This window comes from Osmerus eperlanus, chromosome 9 (assembly GCF_963692335.1).
Source record: "Osmerus eperlanus chromosome 9, fOsmEpe2.1, whole genome shotgun sequence".
NCBI lineage: Eukaryota > Metazoa > Chordata > Actinopteri > Osmeriformes > Osmeridae > Osmerus > Osmerus eperlanus.
The window spans coordinates 14,363,854-14,387,311 of record NC_085026.1 but is presented as its reverse complement, the minus strand read 5'-3'; the positions used below and the strand labels follow the sequence as shown (position 1 = coordinate 14,387,311).

Sequence of the window (23,458 nt, the reverse complement as noted above, 5' to 3'; positions counted from 1 at the left end):
GAGGTTTATTTCTGTAAAACAGGGGGACAGCTATTTGGAAATAATAAATTGTTGACAGAGGGTAAGATGTGAGTCCTATATCCCTCCCCCTTCCACAAATCAAGCTGAATTCTAGGGCTTAGCCAACAAGGTTTGGCAAATCTTCTTAAAATCCACCCGTTGAGTGAAAGTAAAGGCCCTTGGGTACATCAAAATAATGAAAAAAGGTTTTGCCCCAGAGCAACACTACGTGAAAAACAACTAAATGAAGTCTATCAACTGATCAATGTGAACACCACAAACCAAACAAAACACGGTTGAGAGAACCTAATATCCCATTTGTCTGCCTACCTGCCTGCCTGCCTGTCTGCCTGTCTGTCTGTCTGTCTGTCTGTCTGTCTGTCTGCCTTTCTGTCTCTGCAACATCACATATGAGGCTGAATGGTGCTCCAAATTTATAGCTTTGCAGTCTCAGAGTAGTGATTCATAGAGCAATGCATATTAAGTAGAAATAAACCTTTTACAGTTCCAGTGCAATGGTTGTGTATTTGCTTGTGAAAATAGCCTGAAACGTCCCTTGGGATAAGCATTTTACAGTAATATGTATTAAATGCTTTCAACATTGTGATGATGATGACGTTCACCAGCTTGTACCACCGGCCACGATAGGCTATCGCGTTGAGATATTTTAAACGTTTGTTGTCCTATTCTTTCTCCACCTCATTATCATCATTACCACATCACAGCTGAATCACTGAACTAGTGAGGCATACAAAAATCCCAGAAAGTATTCATTCACACAATTCCATAGCAACCATGCACGCGCGTCGGGCCCGTGCACCTAGCACTGCTAATGGAAAAGTTACTGGAGAGAGAGAGAGAGTGAGTGAGAGCAGGATGCATCAGTCGCCATTACTGCCTGGGATGAGAGGGGAGGGAGCAGGGCTCGGATTACACGCATACCACTTATAACACAAAATATATGAAAACAATACATTCTGGAATAGAAAAAGGGTATGCTGCGTGTTGTATACGACTTGCGGGGCTCGAGGAACTGATCAATCGAATTATGTGGATTGAAAAAAACACTTGGAATGCTATATTTTTTCGTGCTTTCGGGAGCTGGGAGCGACCATGTTAGCTAGGGGAATGTATTTGGAATGGGCTGCATCGACTTTCTTCATTACTAAACCAGACTCTGCATAGAATTCTCCGGGACTATCAAATTGAGGTTGTATACATTAAGATTTAAGGAAGGGTACTGACACATTTCTTAATAATGTCTTTTTCTTTTAGATTTCACTCTCCGTTAAATGTATTGTTCGCTCAGCTAGCTATCCATGTCTGGCAAGCTAACGCCAGCTAGCCAAGCTAAGCTGTGAAAGCAAGCGTTTTTTGCGTTGTATATGGGCAAGGCCCACTGTTTTGAGCTAGTTTGATTGCTTGGCAGATGTCATGGTTAGTCTTTTGGCAATCATTAGCTAATAACTTGTTATTCAAGTGTTAAGTCAACATAGTTTGTTAATATTGTATAGTGTCATGCGACCGTTTTTAAATCAACCATTTATATTGGTATCATATTGGTAGTGTGTCAGGCAGTTGCCACTTGTTAATAGGGCTAGTCTTCCAGCAAGCAAGCTAACATAACTAATGTTGGTTTTATTGGGATGGGTTTCATGAGTACTAGCTGTCTGTGACGTTAGACTGGGTTAATAGTTGGACCTCCGATGAAAGTCAAGTTGATTTCGATACGTTGAGAAGTTTTAGCGTAATGCTTGAATTTAGCTTTTGATAATTGCTTGTGTGTCAAACGATTCTTATTTTGTGTACACAATGCTGCAGGTCACCTTTTAAAACCAGTGCATTTCAGAGCATTTTGTCTAGAAGGTCGGGGAATCACTCAAGTGAATCACATCACTTATTTCTGCTTTTCTTGAGTGTTAGGGAACTACTGCCTGGATGAAATGTGTGTTTTTTCGTTATGCTCTTACTGGCAGTTATTCTTCAGCATGGAGTGTGCTTGGAGGTGATGTATTGCTGCTGGGGGTGTTGCAAGACATCAACCAGCAAGCCGATGTGGAGGCAGGGGAGCATTTATGATTGCTCAGATTCATAGACTGGGACTGATGCATTAGCTTTTTTATGAGGCAAGAACTTGATTGACATCCTAGTCTGTTTACACAATGACTGGTACACTGGTTAGGGTGTGTATCTTAACCATTCATTGGTAACTGACTCAGTGTAACATACTGAGTCAAGTTTTTTTTTTGTCAAATAAAGCTCGTTTGGGTTTGTGTAATACAAAGAGCCAAAAGTAGGTATTTGCAATGATGACAGTAATGAACATCTGTTATGTCTGTATCAGTTCACTAAATAAGTGTTTGCCTTTGAGTGATGAATGTGATATCTTGGAGATGTTCTATTTTATTCTCTGCGCAAAGCAAATCATTTCTAGGTCACTGGCTGTCAAAGGCTGAAGTTGCATGCCATTTTTATCCTCAGCACAAATTGGTTGAAAGCAGCTCTTTTTCCTCTGACCGTTTCTCCGGGTAGGAAAAATTACACAGCAGAAAAGGATCACTGAGCAAATTACTCTCTCGTCTCCTACCCTGGCAGCTCTGACTGTTGAGGTTCATCAGTTCATTTGTGTTGCTCATCCATTCAGAAATGTCAGTTCCTTGAAAAGAATAGATGACTTAACTGTTCTAGGACAGCCTGTGTTATGCTTTCATATAAAACAAACATGTTTTTTAATAGTTCCCTCTGTTTACTGTTTTTCAGGAAGGTGAGAAACTAGAGGGAGAGAAGCATAAGGACCTAGAACAGTGGAGTCTACAACTACAAAAGGAAAAGCCATGAACATGTCCCCTCACCACTACTAAGTCATGAAACTGGATGGATAGCTGGATACCCTTTCCTCTGTGTGACCAGGCGATGAGCGGGGGTCTATAATGGCCAAGAACAAGGAGGCGCGCCCCCCAACATTTGCTGTCAGCGTGGTGGGCCTCTCAGGGACTGAGAAGGAAAAGGGCAACTGTGGCGTGGGCAAGTCCTGCCTTTGCAACAGATATGTGCGCCCCAATGCAGACAGCTACTATAGCGAGCACACTTCTGTGTTGAGCACAATTGACTTTGGGGGTCGAGTGGTAAACAATGATCACTTCCTGTACTGGGGGGAGGTGCACCACCGAAGTGATGACGGTCTTGAGTGTAAGATTCAGATCGTTGAACAGACTGAATTTATTGACGATCAGACTTTCTTACCACATCGCAGCACAAACCTGCAACCCTACACAAAGCGGGCTGCAACCTCTAAGCTGCAGTCAGCGGAGAAGCTAATGTACATTTGCACGGACCAGCTCGGCCTGGAACAGGATTTTGATCAGAAGCAGATGCCCGATGGAAAGCTGAACGTTGATGGATTTGTGCTGTGCGTGGACGTGAGCAAAGGCTGCAATAGGAAATTTGACGACCAGATGAAATTTGTCAACAGCCTCTACACTCAAATGGCCAAGTCGAAAAAGCCGGTCGTCTTTGCGGCGACAAAGTGTGACGAGTGCGTGGAGCAGTACCTGAGGGACTTGCAGGCGTTCGCCGCCAGCAAAAAGAGCCTGTTGGTCATCGAAACCGCCGCTAAATCAAGCATCAACGTGGAGCTGTGTTTCAACGCCTTGATCCAGCAGATGGACAAGACGAGAGGGAAGCCCAAAACCATCCCTTACCTAGAGGCCTACAAAGTACATCGTCAGCTGGTCGCCTCGATGTCAGACAGGTTCGAGAAGCTCATTGTGCAGACAGTTAGAGATTACCACACGAGTTGGAAGATGGTGATGAACACCTTGAAGAGCCACCCAGACTATGAGGAATACATCACCCTGGAGGGAACCAGGAAGGCCAGAAACACCTTCAACAAGCACATCCAACAGCTGAAGCAGGAGCACATCAAGAAAAGAAAAGAAGACTACCTAACCAGCCTGCCCAAAATCCTCAACAATCTTCTCAACAATCTAGAAGAGATCGACAACCTGACCTGGATGGAAGCCCAGAACTTGATAAGGAGTCGGGCCGAGTTCCAGTTCTGGTTCGTGGTTCTAGACCAAACACCCTGGTATGAGACGGAACACATCGACAAAACCGATAGGAGAGTGCCCTTTGACATTCTGGACACAGCGGACGGAGAGAGAATCTATAACAACCACGTAGCGCACCTGTTCTCAGAGAAGAGGAGAGTGGAGATGAAGGACCGCTTTAAGAAGACCCTGGACAGGGTCCACTTCATCAGCCCTGGCCAGCCATGGGAGGAGGTCATGTGTTTTGTGATGGAAGACGAGGCCTACAAGTATATCACAGAGGCCGATCGGCGGGATGTTTACGGACGCCACCAGCAGGAAATAGTTGAAAGGGCCAGAGAGGAATTTCAGGAAATGCTTTTTGAGCATGCAGAGCTGTTCTATGACCTGGATTTAAATGCCACCCCAAGCTGTGACAAGATGAGTGAGATCCATGCAGTGCTCAATGAGGAGCCCCGGTACAGAGCTCTACAGAAGCTAGCCCCAGACAGGGAGTCCCTACTACTCAAGCACATTGGGTTTGTTTACCACCCGACAAAGGAGACATGTCTCAGTGGCCAAAGCTGCGTGGACTTGAAAGTAGAACAGGTCCTTGCTAACAGGCTGGTGCAGCTCGACCATGGTCGTTCTAATCTCTACTATAACAGTGCCAACATTGATAAAGTCAATTTGTGTCTCCTGGGAAGGGAGGGACTCGCACAAGAGCTGGCCAATGAAATCAGAGCTCAGTCCACAGACGACGAGTACACCCTGGATGGTAAGATATACGAGTTGGAGCTTCTGCCGGTCGACGTCAACTCAACACTGCTTTTCAGCCACACGTGGGTATCCACCTTCAAACCCCACGGTATCCTCTGCGTTTTCAGCTCCATAGAATCACTCAACTGCATAGGTGACTGCATAGGCCGGATTAGGGCGGAGATTGCACAGAACAGGAGGGAGAGGTTCAGCCAGCCGTTGCCATTCATTCTGATACTAGCCAATCAGAGAGACAATGTTTGTAAAAACACTCCAATCCTGAGGCACCAGGGCCAGCAGCTGGCCAATAAGCTGCAGTGCACCTTTGTAGATATACCTTCAGGGGCCTTCCCCAGGAAGTTCAACGAGTTTCAAATCAAACAGGCTCTGCGAGGGGTGTTGGAGGGCCTGAAGCACAACTTTGACGTGATGAGCCCCCTGCCCTCCATCAAGGACATGTCGGAGACCGACCTGAGGATTGTCATGTGTGCCATGTGCATGGACCCGTTCAGTGTGGACCTCATCCTCTCTCCGTTCCTGGACTCCCACTCTTGCAGTGCAGGCCAGCCCGGCCAGAGCAACACCCTAATCCTGGACAAGATCATCGGGGACAGTCGTCGGAGGATACAAGTGACCGTGATCTCCTACCACTCCTCCATAGGCATCAGAAAAGACGAGCTAGTCCATGGCTACATCCTGGTCTACTCAGCCAAGCGTAAGGCTTCGATGGCGATGCTGAGGGCTTTCTTGGCCGAGGTACAGGATGTCATCCCGGTCCAGATGGTGGCCATCACAGACAGCCAGGCGGACTTCTTCGAGAACGATTCCATCAAGGAGCTGATGACTGAAGGTGAGCACATTGCCACAGAGATCGCAGCCAAGTTCACGGCGCTCTACTCGCTGTCACAGTACCACCGGCAGACGGAGGTCTTCACGCCGTTCTTCAACGAGGTCCTCGAGAAGAAGTGCGGAATCGAAAGCTCGTTCATGCTGGACAGCTCCAGAGACTGCACAGGAGCAAGTGAGGACTTTGTCTTCCCCCAGTCTCCTCACAACCACTCTCCAGCATACAGCTACTACCCCGACTCAGAGGACGACACAGAGGCCCCACCGCCTTACAGCCCCATTGGGGATGATGTCCAGCTCCTGCCCACCCCTAGCGAGAGGGCCCGGTACCGGATAGACCTGGAAGGAAACGAGTACCCAGTCCACAGCACCCCCATAGGAGACCAGGAGCGCAACCACAAAGTGCCTCCCCCTGTCAGGCCCAAGCCGGTCCTTCCCAAGCCCAACGTGAAGAAGCTGGACCCCAATTTGCTGAAGACCATCGAGGCGGGGATGAAGAGCAACCGGCGGACGCGCGGCCCCACGGCCCACGGAGAGGACGTGGAGGCCTCTGACAACTACGCCGACCCAGTGGACACGCTCCTCAAACCCAAGGGCTTCGCTAACGACGACATCTACGCGGTCCCGGAGGACACCCAGAGCCGCATAGTCAAGATGAGAAACTCCTTCGGAGGCCTCCACGTGCTGCACGGCGACGAGGAGAACGGCTTCGACAGGAAGTCCCAGGCCGCCAGGCGGCCCTCCAAATACAAGCACCGTTCCAAGATCCTGTTTAGCAAGACCAAGGCGTACCAACGCAGGGTTCACTCTGACCTTAGCGATGAGGAGTCAGGCCCAGCCACACAGAAGAAGAAAAAGGGAAGAGCCCACCGAGGCAGTGAAGAAGACCCCCTGCTGTCCCCCGCTGACCCCTGGAAGGGAGGGATCGACAATCCCGCCATCACCTCCGACCCAGAACAGGATGACAAGAGGATGAAGAAAAAGAAGACACCAAAGACTAAAGAACCTAAAAAGGTAACTTGAAATGGCTCAGCCCCTATCACTTTTCTGTCATATTTTAGTTGATGGGTTATGCAGTCACAGGCCTATTAAATGGTCTAAAGGCTATAATGTTCTAAATGTGTGTAGTGTTGTAACATATTCATTTGTTCCTGTTCCACATATAGGCTGATGCTTAAGTGGTGATAACAACATGCACACGCTCACATACACGTTTCACAGTGTTTAGCCCAGAGACATGCCACAGTTGTAATGTTTAAGCAACTCTACGCCTGAGACTGTGATGTCATACCATTGCTTTGGCAAACACATGCAGTTGAGGAATGTATAAGCTGCCTTTAGTGTCAAGTGAGAGCCCATGCTTCTCTTAACTGCCCCGTGTCTACTGCACTATTTTCTCCATGTCCAAGATCCCTCTAGTTTCTCTGTAGTCTTCTACAGTCTCTAGTCAGCCAGATGTTACAGGCATTTAGAGGCAGAGTTCCTAGGGTGGGGAGGAAATCCACAGGCCGATGGAGAGAGCCATGAATCTGACTCTGTACAAACAGAGCTGTTTGGTTCCTCTACAAGAAATGTAAAAAGAACGAAACCAACATGTTGCACATGTGATCTATGACAGTACATTGGAGCCACTTGAATAAGATTTAGTCTGCCCTTTGGCTTCCTGTGTAGTTCTTGGTAGAATGCTGAAGATGTTATATCTGATGAATCCTTATTTATGTATTTCTTGGTTCCCTTCCTTCTCTTAAGCTATGCCTGGGTTCTTCACCCAATGCCTGCTCTGTGCACTTATGTCCTCATTTATGTATCTTTTATTGTGGAAAAGCATGAGGTTTCACTGGTGTCCTTTGGCTTGAAGTCTATGAAAAAGAATATGAAAGAGAGAAAGGCGAAGAAAGGAACTCACAGATTCCGTCTATCCATAATAAGACTCTATTTCCCAAGAGTAATGCCACCTGAGTTCTGGAACACTAGCTTTCTTTGATAACCAGGCCATAGAATGAGTGAAACACTTTGGACTTGAAATATTATTACCGACAAGGTATTTAGTCACAATAATCGTGTTCAATAATATTTCAGTTGTTGTGTGTGGGATGATGACACTTTGAAGAGCTTGAGCTGAGAATCAAAGCAGTCGACTTGTCCTTTGAGAAATAACGTTTGTCTCTCTTGTTCTCTCTCTTTCACCTTCTCTCTGTCTTCTCAGCCAAAATCCTCCAAACCTCCTAAACCCTTGTACCCCCCGACAAGGAGGAACTGGGAGAGTAACTACTTTGGGGTTCCTCTTCAGAGCCTGGTCACACACGAGCGACCCATCCCTCTCTTCATAGAGAAGTGTGTCGACTACATCGAACGTACCGGTAGGTTCATCGTCTCCTTTCGTGGTCTCCGTTTCCCCCCCATTTCGCAGCGTTCTTTTTTGCTCTTTATTATGATGAGGAACTGGGAAGTGAACTCCGCAGGCCTGCTGCGCTTCCGTCAAGGGAGAGAATCAGATAACCGTCCAAATGCATCAACGTCATAACGCATTTAATTACCCACCCTGCACTCTCCCCACTACACGTCCCTTTGAAAGGCGGTTTATTAGAGTGGGGAGAGAAAGAGGAAACGATTAATAAACGTCTCCAGTGAGCATGTTGGCGTTTAACAGAGGCCTCATTCCAGATGCACACTGTGGCTGTTTCTCCCTAGGCTCAAGTCCCTGGACACTAGTCCAGATCTGAAGATATGGGACACACAGCGCGGTTACCAATGTTGCATTGGTTACGTCTATCATAAGTCCTCAGATCTGTCAGCGTATATAGGGTCGTAGGTACAGGTTAGGTGGGTACGTGATGAGGATCAAGGTAGATGGTCATAGCAGGATGTACATCCACGAAGCCGGGATGGAATGGGACCAGTGCCGTAGCAGGATTGAGGTGACCTATGTTCGTAGGTTCTAAGGGTTGGCATGGACGTCTGAAGTAGGTTGTAGATGTAAGGAGGTGATAGAGGCTGAAATGGGACATGGCCAGTGAGAGGGCCGTCTCTGCCCCTGGCTGTGTATGAGCAGCGCAGGAGTGGTGTGTTCCATTACCAGTCCTCTAATCTGAGTGCAGTGCTACAATGCCCTTCCCTGATGAAAAGGTGCATCAATGCTCTCTTAAGCAATGTGAATCCTGGGGGGGAAATCAGCATTTGGTATTTCTATCTATCTCTTTGTCTGACCCTCTCTCTCCCTCCCTCTCCCTCCCTCCGTCTCTCTCTCCCTCTCTCCCTCTGTCTCTCTCTCTACCCTCTGCTCTTTCTTTGCCCCTTTTGCTGTTTTTCTCTTTGCCCAGCTCTCTTCCCTCTCCCTCCATGTCCCTCCCTTCCCACACCCTGCCACACAAACCCGGCTCTGCGTGCTAGTTTCAACATGCTCTCCGTACATATAGTTCAGTCAGACTCTTCTCCTCCATTTCACAACAGAGAGAGCGAGAAAGAGAGAGGGAGAGGAAAACCGGGTCACCTCACATTTGTTTGTCGAATGTGATCGCTCATTTGCTTTTTCCGGCACACTCTCCAGCCCTCCGTCGGACCAATCCTGCGGCTGCTCTGGGCTGTGCCCTGTGCTGCTCTCTGGCTGTGCGGGCTCTCTGGTGCCATGTCGCCTGTCTGTAACGCAGCTGCCGTCTCTGCGCCACCCAGCAGATACTTAGCCAGCCGTCCTCGTCCCACTGTAATGTCGCTGTCTGTGAGCAGGACACAGTTTCACTCAAGGTCTTTTCAATACTTGGCCGACATCAAAAGGTTTTTTAAGATTTAATATGAGGGGGAAAAGAATCGGATACGTTGAGACGGACCCTGACATCAGGAAACGCGCTTAGCATTTGAACGCTGGTGTGTTCTGCTTAGTTAGTATTCTCCTCATCCCTCTGTCGTCATCCCCCTGTTGAATGGACTGAGGTTGTCAGGCTGCCCTGAGTCAGTCGTCATGCTAACCTAGCTTAACCTACCATCCCACTAGTCCTCAACCAGTCAATTTTGCTAACCTAGCCTGGCGCAACTTCGAACCGACCATGCTGGGACTGAATACGCCAGTATCAAGGGATCATGGAGTGTGTTGTGTGCTGTATTGCTGTAAGTGTATTTCCCTCCTTCCATCTCTCTCTCTCTCTCTATCCCAACTCCTACCCCCTTCCTTGGTGTATAGTGCCCTGCAGACAGGAGCAGAGCTGTGTAGGATTACATTTTCAGGTGATTGGTCACGGCCCTTCTAGAGGCTTCAGTAGGCCTGGGGGGTAAGGGGAGGGGAGAGGAGGAAAGAGAACAGAAGGGAAGGAAGGAATAGAGGGCACAGAGAAGAGACGGTAATAAGGAGAGAGAATGAGAGGCGGAGGAGAGGAGGTGGCACTGGGGGTGTGTGTGTGTGTGTGTGTGTGTGTGTGTGTGTGTGTGTGTGTGGTGTGTGTGTGTGTGTGTGTGTGTGTGTGTGTGTGTGTGTGTGTGTGGGGGGGGGGGGGGGGGGGGGGGGGTGGTGTGTGACGTGCAGTGTGGTACCAGCTGTGCCCACTGTCAGCTGGTGGACTGTGGCAGTGTTGGAACGATGACCTCACATCCTGATGACCGCCTTTTCCTTTCGCTCTCTCTGTCCTCCCCATGTCCCTCTTGCCCTTCCTCTCCTCTCGCCTCCTCTCTCTGTCCTCTCCTCCCGTGTACTCTGTCATCCTCTCCCCCTCCACTCCCACAACGCAGGGGATCTGTGTCCCGACTAACTGAAGGGTTTGTCTGTCTGCATGCGTTATTCATGAGGCCACCTCCTCCACTGCTGCTGACCTCTGCTGGGCTGCATGGGTGACGGAGGGATGGAGAGAGGGAGGGGTGTGAGAGAGAGAGACATGGAGGAAGGAAGGAAAGAGGCACCTTGCTGGAGGCTAGGATGACGCAGCAGGTTCACCAATGTTGTAGCATCCTCCCTATTGGTAGACTGGTCCTCTCTCCTGCCCTCTCGCTCTCTCTCTCTCTCTCTCTCTCTCTCTCTCTCTCTCTCTCTCTCTCTCTCTCTCTCTCCTTCTTTTCCAGTTTGTGTCCTGGGGATACTAGCCAGCCAGTCAGATAAAGTGAGTGAGTGTGTACGAGGTGACAGTACTGTCAACACACATCATCCTCTCCTAGCTACTAGTAGCAGGTCTGGGGTCAGCTCCCCCCTCCTTACATTCAAACTCGAATCATCAGGGGGAAGAATGGGTCAGATGGCTGAGCGTTTAGGGAGTCGGGCTATTATCAGAAGGTTGCCGGTTCGATTCCAGGCCATATGCAAAATAACGTTGTGTCCTTGGGAAAGGCACTTCACCCTACTTGCCTCGGGGAGAATCTCCCTGTACTTACTGTATGGATAAGAGTGTCTGCTAAATGACTAAATGTAATGTAAATGTAAGAATACAACACTGGTCCTAGGTCAGGAGCTAGGACCATCCTCTCTCCTCCTCTCCTCCTCTCTAGAGAGAGTACTGGTCAGGAGCTAGGACCATCCTCTCTCCTCCTCTCCTCCTCTCTAGAGAGAGTACTGGTCTGGAGCTAGGACCATCCTCTCTCCTCCTCTCCTCTCTCTAGAGAGAGTACTGGCTACTGGCCAGCATGTGGAAGCCTGAATGTAGGTTTGACTCAGTTTTTCTCTCTTCTCGGTCTCTTACCTTCCCTGCCAGTAATGGCCTGATCCACTGACAAGTTTTTCTAATAATTTACTTGTGGGTAAATATTTGAGTGCTTTTTATATTCAGGCTTGTTTTATATTCAGTTATTATAAATTAGATTGAGTTATTTCAGATTTTGGCTAATCCACTAGCAAGCGTTTCCAGTGATTAAAGATTGATTTTTACAGGTTTGATGTGATTTTTAGATTCAGGCTTCAAGCCACATTGCTTCTTGGCCTGTCAGCACCTAATTGTGGGCATGTTTGTTGAGCCAAGCAAAGTCTCCACTAACACTCTCTCACACACACACACACACACACACACACACACACACACACACACACACACACACACACACACACACACACACACGCACGTACACACAGTCCCCCTCTCAGACACAATCTCTCTCCGTCTCTCTTCCTCACACACACACACACACACACACACACACACACACACAGAGAGAGAGGGGTGTTAGTGGTTAGTCGGCAACACCCCAGGTATTAATTCCAGGGCTTCTAGCTCACAGTAAAGCGTTTGAATGAGCGGATCATTGTGTTAGGCTGTGCTAACACTCCTAGCCTGATTAGTGTGTGCGTTCCTGTGTGTGTGTGTGTGTGTGAGCGTTCGTGTTTGGCACCTTGCAGACAAATCCGTTCCAAACAACTCTTGCTTTTCTAGGCCAGCTGAGGAAATGGTTTAGTGGAGGAACATTCTGGGCTTGTCAGAAAGGTGTTCTGATGTGCAGTCAGCAGCAACACTAGTGCTTCATCAGACACAAGCTTATAACAAAGTTTTATGTTGGGGGGGAGGGGATGAGGGGATGAGGGGAGGGGGAGGGGGACCTGGGAAAAGTCAATACCTAACTGTACTACTGTCAACAAGGCTGTGAGTAGAAGTTAAGCTTGTTGCTGGGTAGTTTTGTCCTAAACGGTTTTTGATTCAAAGTCCATTGTTGTTACCATGGTAATCCATCCCAGTTTGTCCTATTAGGTCTGGCTGTGGGCTTTAATAGACCTCGCAGCTGTTAATGTTTTAGTATAATGCAACCAATGTTGGTGTGTGAGTGAGAAAGGCAAAGAGGGATGGGGGGACTTGGGGAAGAGGAGGGGGGAGTACTGCTCTCTCTTTTATATTACAGTCCGACATCTCTCCATCCTTCCATCAAATGATGCATTTGCTGTTTTTAAATCCGGCCCATCCGCCTGAGATGCATCAGAGACCAGTTGGACTGAGCGCTGATGGGGGGGGGGGTGATGGCATGTGTGTGTGCGACAGACAGAGAGGGACAGATGTCCAGTGTTTACACTGTGATGGAGTCATCTGACCGTGGCTTGTGATTCTGGGGCAGAGGATGGAGTATCTTAGACAGACTTCACTGCCTGTATGGCTGGCTGGCTGAAAGGAGAGGCAGAGAGATAGACAGACTGTCAGATAGACAGACCATCAGAGAGACTGACCAACTGGGGCAGAGAGACAGACTGAGGCCGTGACACAGACTGCCAGAGAGACAGACTAAGGCTGGGAGACAGACTGCCAGAGACAGACTGAGGCTGTGAGACAGACTGCCAGAGACAGACTGAGGCTGGGAGACAGACTGCCAGAGAGACAGACTAAGACTGTCAGAGAGATTCAGGGAATGAGAGCTGGACTGAGGTGGAAGAGAGAGAGTGTAGAAGGAGGGCAGACAGTGTTTATGGTAATGACTAGCTTCCAGCTGTCTCTCAGTAGTGAGAGAAGGAGCACTGCTGCAGGCCTCAGATAAGAACCCTGCTCTGCCTTCTCCTCCTATCTGCCTCTACATCCCTCCCTCCATCCATCCATACGTCCGTCTCTTGCTGTAAAATCTGCTTCTCTACCAGGGGTGGTGTTTTAGTGCCTGTTCACATTCCTCTGTGATAACACCTTACATACACACACACACACACACACATACAGTTACTTCCTCTCTCGGTGTCTTCTCTATCACCACTGTCCTACAGCGGCGAGCAGAGATTCCCATGCACTCACACATTCCACAACAAATTGGTTTAAAAATAACCACGTCTGTTTCGAAGCCATTCAACACAGCAGGGGACCAAAACTACAGCTATGTGAGAGATATAGGAGGCCAGACCAGCGAGGCTGGGAGCCTCACCAGGAAGAAAGACCAGAGACAGGGAGAGAGACCAGAGACAGGGAGAGAGACCAGAGACAGGGAGAGAGACCAGAGACAGGGAGAGAGACCAGAGACAGGGAGAGAGACCAGAGACAGGGAGAGATACCAGAGACAGGGAGAGATACCAGAGACAGGGAGAGAGACCAGAGACAGGGAGAGAGACCAGAGACAGGGAGAGAGACCAGAGACAGGGAGAGAGACCAGAGACAGGGAGAGAGACCAGAGACAGGGAGAGAGACCAGAGACAGGGAGAGAGACCAGAGACAGGGAGAGAGACCACAGATAGATAGGGAGAGAGACCAGAGATAGAGAGGGAGGCCTCGTTTATACTTGTCTTTCTTAACCTGTTGACCCTGTTGCCCTGGCTTGTGGGAGAACTTCCCAATTTTAAAAACGGTCTCCCTTCCCCTCACTGTCTCTCTTGTCTGTGAACTTCCTCCCACACTCACTAAATAAAGAGCTGGCAGCAGCAAGAAACCCTGCAGCTGTTGGGCTGATCTAGGGTCAGCTGTGTGTTATGTAACCTGGTGTTTAAGGTCAGGGTGCGGGAAAGGCCCACTGGCCTTGGGTCAGGGTCAAAGGAAGAAGGCCACCCCCTGGAGTAAGTTTTCTTTTTTAACATGGCATTTGGGAATGAAGACACAATATGCAAAATACCAAAAGGCTTTGGTACCATTTGGTATTTTGGTTTGTGTATAGCTTCCTCAGGTCGTAGTATTCATGCCATGAATCAGTAAAGAACACACTTAAAGTATCTACACATGATCTTTTTTGGCATGGTGTTTTCCCTGTGTCTGTAAAGCGATCTATGTGTATGCATTCAAGTCTCTCTGCCTGTGAGCTTGCATTCTGCTGACTTTGTCAGGCAGGACACACACACACGCGCACACACACACACACACACACACACACACACACACACACACACACACACACACACAAACACCAGCAGTGAGTGCAAGTGCATGACAGAGAAACACTGGCTAACCAGTAGCCGTGTGCTCAGAGAGCTGAGCCAGGACGTGTGCTGTAGTCATGGCGATGTAACGTCTGCCTGTGCTGTCGTCGTCATGACGAGGTAACACCTGCCTGTGCTGTAGTCGTGACGGGGTGACACCTGCCTGTGCTGTAGTCATGAAGATGTGACACCTGCCTGTGCTGTAGTCTTGACGATGTGACACCTGCCTGTGCTGTAGTCATGACGATGTGACACCTGCCTGTGCTGTAGACATGTGGGGGGATACCTGCCTGTGCTGTAGTCATGACGGGGTAACAACTGCCTGTGCTGTAGTCATGACGATGTGACACCTGCCTGTGCTGTAGTCATGACGGGGTAACACCTGCCTGTGCTGTAGTCATGACGATGTGACACCTGCCTGTGCTGTAGTCATGACGGGGTGACACCTGCCTGTGAGGCCCAGCACTGCGGCAGCTCTCACTGTGTCCTACAGCACAGCGAACCTCACAGCAGAGAGGTGAGCGTGCTGTAGAGAACAGCAAAGCGTTCTGTAGAGAACATCAGAGCGTACCGTAGAGAAAAGCAGAGCGTACCGTAGAGGACAGCAGAGCGTACCGTAGAGGACAGCAGAGCGTACCGTAGAGGACAGCAGAGCGTACCGTAGAGGACAGCAGAGCGTACCGTAGAGGACAGCCGAGCGTACCGTAGAGGACAGCAGAGCGTACCGTAGAGGACAGCAGAGCGTACCGTAGAGGACAGCAGAGCGTACCGTAGAGGACAGCAGAGCGTACCGTAGAGGACAGCAGAGCGTACCGTAGAGGACAGCAGAGCGTACCGTAGAGGACAGCAGAGCGTACCGTAGAGGACAGCAGAGCGTACCGTAGAGGACAGCAGAGCGTACCGTAGAGGACAGCAGAGCGTACCGTAGAGGACAGCAGAGCGTACCGTAGAGGACAGCAGAGGTGTTGAGGCTAGTTTGTCAGAGGGGCCTGCTGGAACTTGCTGGAGTATGGCAGGAATGTGTGCCAGGGGAGGACTCTGTGGGGTTCTATACCCACTGCACTGGGCTGGGCTGAGGGTGTGTGTGGGCATGCATGCACACACCCAGGGACATGCTCAGCAGCGCTCAGGTGTGTGCGTGTGTGTTGCTGCAAGGTCGTCAACGCTGCAGTGATGGCCGCCCCTCCTGAACACCCCGCTGGTGTAAACGGCTCAATAAGCGCAGAGATAAGCAGTGTGATTTTAACAGTGTTTTTCATCCTTTATCGTTATCCTTGATCTCTCATCTGACGCAGCGAGGGAGTGCCTTATCGTGCAAACAGACCGCAGTTCGTCCCTCAATGTCTGTGGGAAAGGTACCAGGTCTAAGTGTGTATCTCCCCTGTGTCTCAGGTTTGACCACGGAGGGCCTGTATCGGGTCAGCGGCAACAAGACTGACCAGGACAACATCCAGAAACAGTTTGATTCAGGTACCTAACCCCTCGTCATGGGCCATCTACTCATCTGTCCCTATCTGCTGCATCCCTCTCCTGTCCGCCCCTTCTCTCCTCCCATTTCCTCTATGACCTTGAAATGTTCTCCTTTACAATATGAATGAAGATAAACGGATATGGATGTCTGGCCAGTGGATGGGAGGGGAGGGAGGATAAGAGAATGACTGTTGGTGGATGAAGACAGCAGAGAACAGTGATTCAGTTTAACAAGCTAATAAGAGGAGGACAAGGAAACTCACCAGGCTAAATAGAATCATATCAAACTTTCAAACACAAATGGCTCTATTGTCCTGGTGCATAGTTTACTCCACAGAATAGAGGGGGGTCCACACTAGCTATAGAACACACGGCATACAGCTAGCATAAAGGCCTCTCTCCTGTGGTGGGAAAGAAACATTCATTCGTATTGTGATTTTGGCAGGACAGTTTTGACAGGTTTTTGCCCCAGTGAGACGTGTCCTTTAGTGCTGTAACGGTTCTGACCGTGCTGTTATGGACCTGCTGGGACGAGCTCACGACACCAGTCGGCTGTGGCGCTCAACCCGTAGAGTTCTCCTTTAGCTTCGCGGCACATGACTGCGTCCGTTACTGCACTGCTGTGTGTCCCCGAGGGGAAACGGAGGCCAGGCTTCCTGGTTCCTCCTCCTGCAGCCCGTCCTGTGGTCTGCTGTTAGCTGGCTCAGAGCCAGCCAGGTGTGCAGAGGGAGTGACAGAGGGTCAGGCAGGGAGAGGGAAAGAGAGAAGGAGAAAAGATCAGGCAGGCAGACAGAGGATGGGGCAAGGAGGAGGCAAGGAGGAGGGCCAGGCTGGCTGAGAGAGAGAGAGAGTGAGTGAGTTAAAGAGTGAGAGAGTGACAGAGAGAGAGCGAGAGACCTAGGGCCAGGTAGAGAGGCCCTCAGACAGAAAGTGGTGCAGGATTGAGCAGTTACATCACCTGGTTTACAAGAAGAGCCTCTATCTGGCCTTATCTGTCCACTGGGCTGGAACTATCAGATCTTTCTGCTGTCTCTCTATCCTTCCGTTATGTCACACACTGTCACACATTCTCCTTCCCTATCTCTGTCTCTCTCTCCCATGCCAGATGTATTCTGGTGATTCTTTTTTCCTTCTGTCCCCTCCTGCTGGCTGGCAAAGATCTAGTGTGACAGCTGCCACTTTACCTTAGGCCATTTTCCCTCCCTCCCTCCCTCCCTCCCTCCCTCCCTCCCTCCCTCCCTCCCTCCCCTCCCTCCCTCCCTCCCTCTCTCTCTCTCTCTCTCTCTCTCTCTCTCTCTCTCTCTCTCTCTCTCTCTCTCTCTCTCTCTCTCTCATCTCTCTCTCTCTCTCTCTCTCTCTCTCTCTCTCTCTCTCTCTCTCTCTCTCCTCACCATCTCAGCTCTCTCCCTCTCTCTCTCTCTCTCTCTCTCCTCACCATCTCATCTCTTCTCACAATCTCCAAACACTCTCTCTCTCCCTCCCTCTCCCTCCTTTCTCTCTCATCACTTTCTCTCTTATTAATTCCCCCTTCCTCCTCCCCTCCTCTCCCCGTTCCTCCCCCCCTTGCTTCTCCCCCGTGTCCCTCTTTCCCTCCCCTCCTCCCCCATGTCCTCTTTCCTTTGTCCCGTCCTCCCCCCCCATCCTCCCGTCCCCCGTCCTCCCCTCCTGGTTCCTCCTCCCCTCCTGGTTCCTCCCCCCCCGTCCTCCCGCCCCCCGTCCTCCCCTCCTGGTTCCTCCTCCCCTCCTGGTTCCTCCCCTCCTGGTTCCTCCCCCCCCCGTCCTCCCCTCCTGGTTCCTCCTCCCCTCCTGGTTCCTCCTCCCCCGTTCTCCCCTCCTGGATCCTCCTCCCCCGTCCTCCCCTCCTGGTTCCTCCTCCCCTCCTGGTTCCTCCTCCCCCGTCCTCCCCTCCTGGTTCCTCCTCCCCCGTCCTCCCCTCCTGGTTCCTCCTCTCCTGTCCTCCCCTCCTGGTTCCTCCTCCCCCGTCCTCCCCTCCTGGTTCCTCCTCCCCCGTCCTCCCCTCCTGGTTCCTCCTCTCCTGTCCTCCCCTCCTGGTTCCTCCTCTCCTGTCCTCCCCTCCTGGTTCCTCCTCTCCTGTCCTCCCCTCCTGGTTCCTCCTCTCCTGTCCTCCCCTCCTGGTTCCTCCTCCCCCGTCTTCCCCTCCTGGTTCCTCCTCCCCTCCTGGTTCCTCCTCCCCCGTCCTCCCCTCCTGGTTCCTCCTCCCCCGTCCTCCCCTCCTCCCCCCATCTCCCTCAGTGCTGTATGGTGACCTGTCTCTCCTCCAGACCACAGTGTGGACTTGATAGTGATGGACGTAGCAGTGAACGCCGTCGCTGGAGCGCTCAAGGCCTTCTTCGCTGACCTCCCCGACCCTCTCATCCCCTACAACCTGCACCCCGAGCTGGTGGAGGCAGCCAGTGAGTACACACACACATGCACACAAGGAGACACACACACTCAGAGATACATGCACACACACACAGATACATATGCTCTATGCTCGCACACACAGAGAGACACACACACTTACAGAAAGACACTAACTGGCACACATACAAACACACGCACACACACACACACACAGACCCACAGAAACACACACACGTAGATACATACACAAAGCGACATGCACATACTCACACACACCCACACACACTCAACCCCCTCTCTGAGGGCTCTGGAGCGGGTCCACTCAGGTGGCGTATGTGTGTGTGATTTAGCAGCAGGTAACACAGATTGATGATGTTGGGCTGAGGCCAGACTGGGGTTGAGGGTGAGTTGTTCTACAGTGTAACTGTTAGCAGATGTTGCTGTGTGTGTGTGTGTTGGATTGAGGGCTGTACCACCAGTACCAGACTAGAGAGCTGACTGGTTTGTTGATGCTGGGTTGTGATCCGCTCCTTCTGCAGTGTCACCTTCTCTCCTAAAGTCAGTTAGCAAATCAGTGAGGAATACTAGCTGATAAGGGCCGCCACCTTCAGTGTAACATGCACACTGGGGCCGGGGCTGGGGCCGGGGCTGGGGCCGGGGCCGGGGCAATACTGTAGTGGTTATGTGAGCTGAGGCTGCTGGCTTACTCTCCTGCGTCTGTCTTGAGACTTGACCTGTATCTCCTTTCTTTTCTTTTTTGGGGTTTACTGTATATCCATCACTGTGTGTGTGTGTTGCTATATTCTGAAGTGTGGAGATGGAGCACTAATCCTAGGCCTCCAGTAATGTATTACTGATGATGACTGGTGAAACCGCCTGCTTGCAGATTAATGTCCCAGAAATAGACCTGCCTCCCCCTCCCTCACCCCTGCCTCCCTTTTGCTTTCCTCCCTTCACATCCCCCCCACCCTGCCTCCTTCCTCACCCATCCCCATCCCCCTACCCTTCATCCTGCCTCACCCATCCCCCCTCACTGTATTCTGCCTCAGTTCCTCCATGCCTGCCTCTCTCCCCCTCTTCTCTTCCTTGCCTCTCTCGGGTATGTAAGTGTTATAAAGCAAGAGCCTAGTGAGAAATACTGAAAAATGTGGATGGGGAGATTCTCCGGGGAGCAGATCTGCTCAGCGGGGCAGAAGGGAGAGTCCTCCTATGGTGGTTCTGCTGCTGCTACAGTACTGAGGTGGTGGTGGTAAGAGGGGCGGCGGGCTCCTTACTGGCCAGGCCTTCTGCCCTGTTCTCTGGGTTGGAGGGCTGTGTTTTCCTGGAGAGCCAAGGGGCTGGGTTCTTCTGAAAAGCTGGGGGACTGGGTTGCCCTATAGGGCTGCGGTCTGGGTTCTTCTGGAGAGCTAGTGGGCTGGGTTCTTCTATAGGACTGCGGTATGGCTCTCCTGGAGGCTGTTGTCTGGGTTCTTCTGGAAAGCTAGGGGACTGGGTTCCCCTATAGGGCTTGGGTCTAACCCGGAGGACTGTGGTCTTGGTTCTGCTGTAGGTCTGAAGGGCTGTGCTGTGATATATAGGCCATAGCTGTGAGTGTCTATCCGCTGAGTGGACAGGGAACTATAGTCATTCATCAAGCATAGTACTCCAGAGCTACCCATCATAGCTCCACAGCTTTCTAGGGAGGGGTGAAGGTGTGTTGCTGTTAAGGAAAGGGGTGCGCTGGATTCGCAAATCCAGACAAGACGAGAGGATCATTGCGAAACAGGAGTGCGGCACAATGATAGTTTTATCTCCGTCTTGTTTTCATAACTGTTGGAAGCCAAAATTGGAATTACAAATCAAATTCAACTAATCGCCCTGCCCTAGTGTGTGTGTGTGTGTGTGTGTGAGTGAGTGAACCGTGTAGGAGGAATCTGTCGGTATTATAGCTGTTGCTAATACCTTGTATTCTGTACTTGTCCTCGCCACCATAAGAGTGGGCGTGTCAGACATGGGTCCTTCTGCAGTGTCAGGTGATTGAGGTGTGCATTATGGGTTCAGTTAGGCCAGGCAAGAGTAATCAAGCACAGCTCAGTCATTCAAACGAGTCGGCATAGTAGATAAACACGTGGCTTAGTGGTGTTCACAACAGTAGGTGTGTGTGTGCGTGTGCGCATGCGTGACAGAGACTCCTCTTGTGCTCTCCCTAGAAATCGTGGACCACATCGAGAGGCTACAAGTTCTCAAAGAGATCGTCAACAAGTTCCCCCCTGTCAACTACCTGGTCTTCAAATACATCATCACCCACCTGAACAGGTACGACTCCCCCCCCCCCACCCCCCCTGCTGCCCAATGCCTCTGAGCTGGTCTTCTCCTGCACCAGGCCCATGTTTACTGAACATCTCAGAGGAGGGCTGACCCTCGGGTCAGGTTCCGCTCGGTCCATTTCCATCTCATTCCTGTTCGACTGCTGCTAAAGGGTTTGTGTTATAGCTGTGGCCTTTCTCTGTGTTGATAAATCGGAGCTATCTTACTTTTAATCTTTTCACGTTAGCTTAATATAATCTGTCTTGAGTTGACTTGCTTTAGCTGAAGTGCAGCCTGGAAGTATTTGAGCATATATTCCGCTCCAACTCTCTCCATCCTCCTCACAGGATCATATTAAAGTCTACTCTTTGTTCACACTATAATGTGCGTTTGTGTGTGTGTTCAGGGTAAGTCAGCAGAGTAAGACCACCCTGATGACAGCAGACAACTTGTCCATCTGTTTCTGGCCCACGCTGATGCGTCCAGACTTTGAGAACAAGGACACGCTGTCCACCACCAAGCTGAACCAGGCTGTCATCGAGTCCTTCATCCACCAGAGCCACTACTTCTTCTACGGGGGCGACATTGCTGAGAGCTCCAGCAACGAGGGGACCCCCCCGCCACACTGCCGCAGCATGGTGGAGGCCCTGCTGCCCCTGCAGCTCCCCCCACCTCTCCAGCCCCAGCAGATCCAGCACACCCTGCAGCCTGATCCTCTCATATAGACTCTCCAGCCCCTAACCCTGGGCTCCAGAACCCAGCAGCAAGCTCCAGCCTCTTAGACCCAGGCCTACGACCAGCCTCTCCAGCCCCTGTACACCCAGTGCATCCTGCAGCCAGAACCCAACATGTAGACCCCCTGACTAGCACTACCCGCTGGACCAACATCTTAGAACCCTCCACCCCCAGAATATCCATCCCTCCCTGCAGCTGGACTACATCAGAAACAACCCACCTCCACCTCACTCTCCTACCATGCTCCAGTCCCCCTGCCGTCAAGCTTCCTTTCGACCTCTTGATTTCCAGCCTCTGTGGCCTGTCTTCCCCAGTGCTAAGGTCCTCCAGAGCTGGTTCTAGGGTCTGGGCCTGGGGAAGGAGGTCCCGGGGGGGGAAGGAGGTCCCGGGGGGGGAAGGAGGTCCCGGGGGTGGTGGAGGTCCCGGGGGTGGTGGAGGATGAGAGGAATCCCACTACAATGAGATGCAACGTTTCTCCTATGATCTGCTCCTTTCATTGGATGACTGACCTGACCTGGGACAGGGATTGACCCCTGAACCCAGGAAGGATAAATAAACTGTGACTTTCAAGCCCTGACCTGTTTCAAACCACAGAGCGGGAGGGGACTGGTCAGTACCTTACGGTCGCCGCCCCGAGCCTGGGGGGTCCGAACGGGCCAGGATTATTTGCTAACACGACACCTTGCAAAGATATAAGGAAAGATATATTTATACTAGCTGTTTCTTTTTGTTTGTTTGCTTTTAAGACGTTAAGATGACAATGCACGACCTGTTTTAAAGGCTACGCCCTCTGCTCTTGTCTGCCTGGTTGTGGTTTTTTATGATTTGCCGATGAATGAATGAAAGGATGGATGAATGGATGGATTCCTTTCTTTTTTACGTGTCTGAATTTAACTGAGGGCGGGGGTGTGAAGGGACTGATGACTCTGTGGTCTTATCCTCCCCCTAAGCCCCCATCAACGCCCTCATCTGCTTGCACCGCTGGGGAGGAAAGGAGAGGAACTTCAGTGAAAGACTGGGTCAGCCCAGACTGTGACTGGTCTGCCCTGCCCAGACTCCCAACTACACTAGACTAGACCCAAGTTAAGACCAGACCAGGACTAGACCCAAGTTAAGACCATACCAGGACTAAACCCAAGTTAAGACCAGACCAGACCAGACCAGACTAGGACCAGACCACAGACAGAGTGGGTCTAGCCCCTTGTTTCCTTCCTCTCTCCTGTTGGAGCCACGTAACTCCGAGGGAGGATCCCACTCCGGAACCGAAATGGCACATCTCTGCGGAAATGCACGCGCTGCAAAGCCTCCTGGGAGTCTGAGTTCTGTTCGTTTTGATCTTCTGTTCCTTGTTTGAAAGATGTTTGGGACAAACAAGAGATGTTTTCTTGTAGTTCTTCTGTTGGTTTGTTGAACTAAATGTGCATGTCTTTTTGCCACTTAAAAAAATGACAATTATGTACTGTTTAAAGAGAGAGAAAAAAAAGACTTTGAACTTATGATTAACCACTTTCATTCAGATCATATTTTTATCTAACTTTGGTTAAGGGAACATTGAAACAGGGGTCAAATTTTATCCATTATTTTATATTTTTGTCATGCAAGATGTCATTTCCTAATATCATATTTTGGTTAAATGTCTAATTGTTTCCCTTAAATAGAGGGAAAAAAGTATATATAAGTATATATATTTATCAGCAGATAAGTTTGCTGATATAGAAAAATACCATCGGGTACTGAAATTCTGTATAATCTTGTTGAAGCTATAATCAGATTTCTTTGTGGTATGATGTACTAAGAACGTTTTTGGGGAGGGTTGGGGGGAGGGGGGTAGAATAATTGACTGTACTTAATTCCCTTCTATCTTATGAATAAAGACTCATGGCTTCTTTGTAGATGGTACTGACATTTGTTTGCTGTATAAGATGCTGCTTGGAAGGCTCCAGAAAGAGAATGGGTCTTTAGTTGGAGGGAGAGGAAGATGGATTGGTGGAGGGAGACACGGGACAGGGTAGAGGAGGGGAAGAAGGGATTACAGGTGAGTGAACGTGTGTGTGTATTTACTCAGGTGAAATGTGCACATGCCACCTGTACTGAACTGTGCTGTGTAGAGCTGACATAGGGCCCACTCTACACGAAGCGTGTTCTAGAGCACATGACACACCAGGAGATTCCAAATCAAATCAGGAAGACTTCC

At 50.3% G+C, this 23,458-nt stretch overlaps 2 protein-coding genes across 3 annotated transcripts in view; both read left to right on the top strand.

Moving 5' to 3' along the window:
* nubpl (nucleotide binding protein-like) overlaps window positions 1-23,458 on the top strand; it is a 143,542-nt gene that overhangs the window by 12,213 nt on the left and 107,871 nt on the right. The gene's annotated exons all lie outside the window — the stretch shown is intronic.
* Window positions 873-22,821, top strand: arhgap5 (Rho GTPase activating protein 5). 2 transcript variants are annotated; one of them, XM_062469616.1, is made up of 8 exons: window positions 873-993; window positions 2,761-6,647; window positions 7,840-7,993; window positions 15,799-15,876; window positions 18,159-18,290; window positions 20,433-20,538; window positions 20,936-21,627; window positions 21,684-22,821. In XM_062469616.1, exons 2-7 carry the CDS (start codon window positions 2,931-2,933, stop codon window positions 21,252-21,254), a joined length of 4,506 nt encoding a protein of 1,501 aa, XP_062325600.1. In that variant the 5' UTR covers window positions 873-993; window positions 2,761-2,930; the 3' UTR covers window positions 21,255-21,627; window positions 21,684-22,821. The 2 variants fall into 2 exon arrangements, with proteins under 2 accessions (XP_062325600.1, XP_062325599.1); XM_062469615.1 differs by having other exon boundaries at window positions 883-1,210.

What these genes read in the sequence shown, in the direction of transcription:
- arhgap5 (XM_062469616.1), top strand. Translation starts at nt 2,931, where the DNA reads ATGGCCAAGAACAAGGAGGCGCGCCCCCCAACATTTGCTGTCAGCGTG. An exon ending in AGACTAAAGAACCTAAAAAG is followed by an intron (nt 6,648 to 7,839) that starts GTAACTTGAAAT and finishes CTGTCTTCTCAG; the next exon opens with CCAAAATCCTCCAAACCTCC. An exon ending in CGACTACATCGAACGTACCG is followed by an intron (nt 7,994 to 15,798) that starts GTAGGTTCATCG and finishes CCTGTGTCTCAG; the next exon opens with GTTTGACCACGGAGGGCCTG.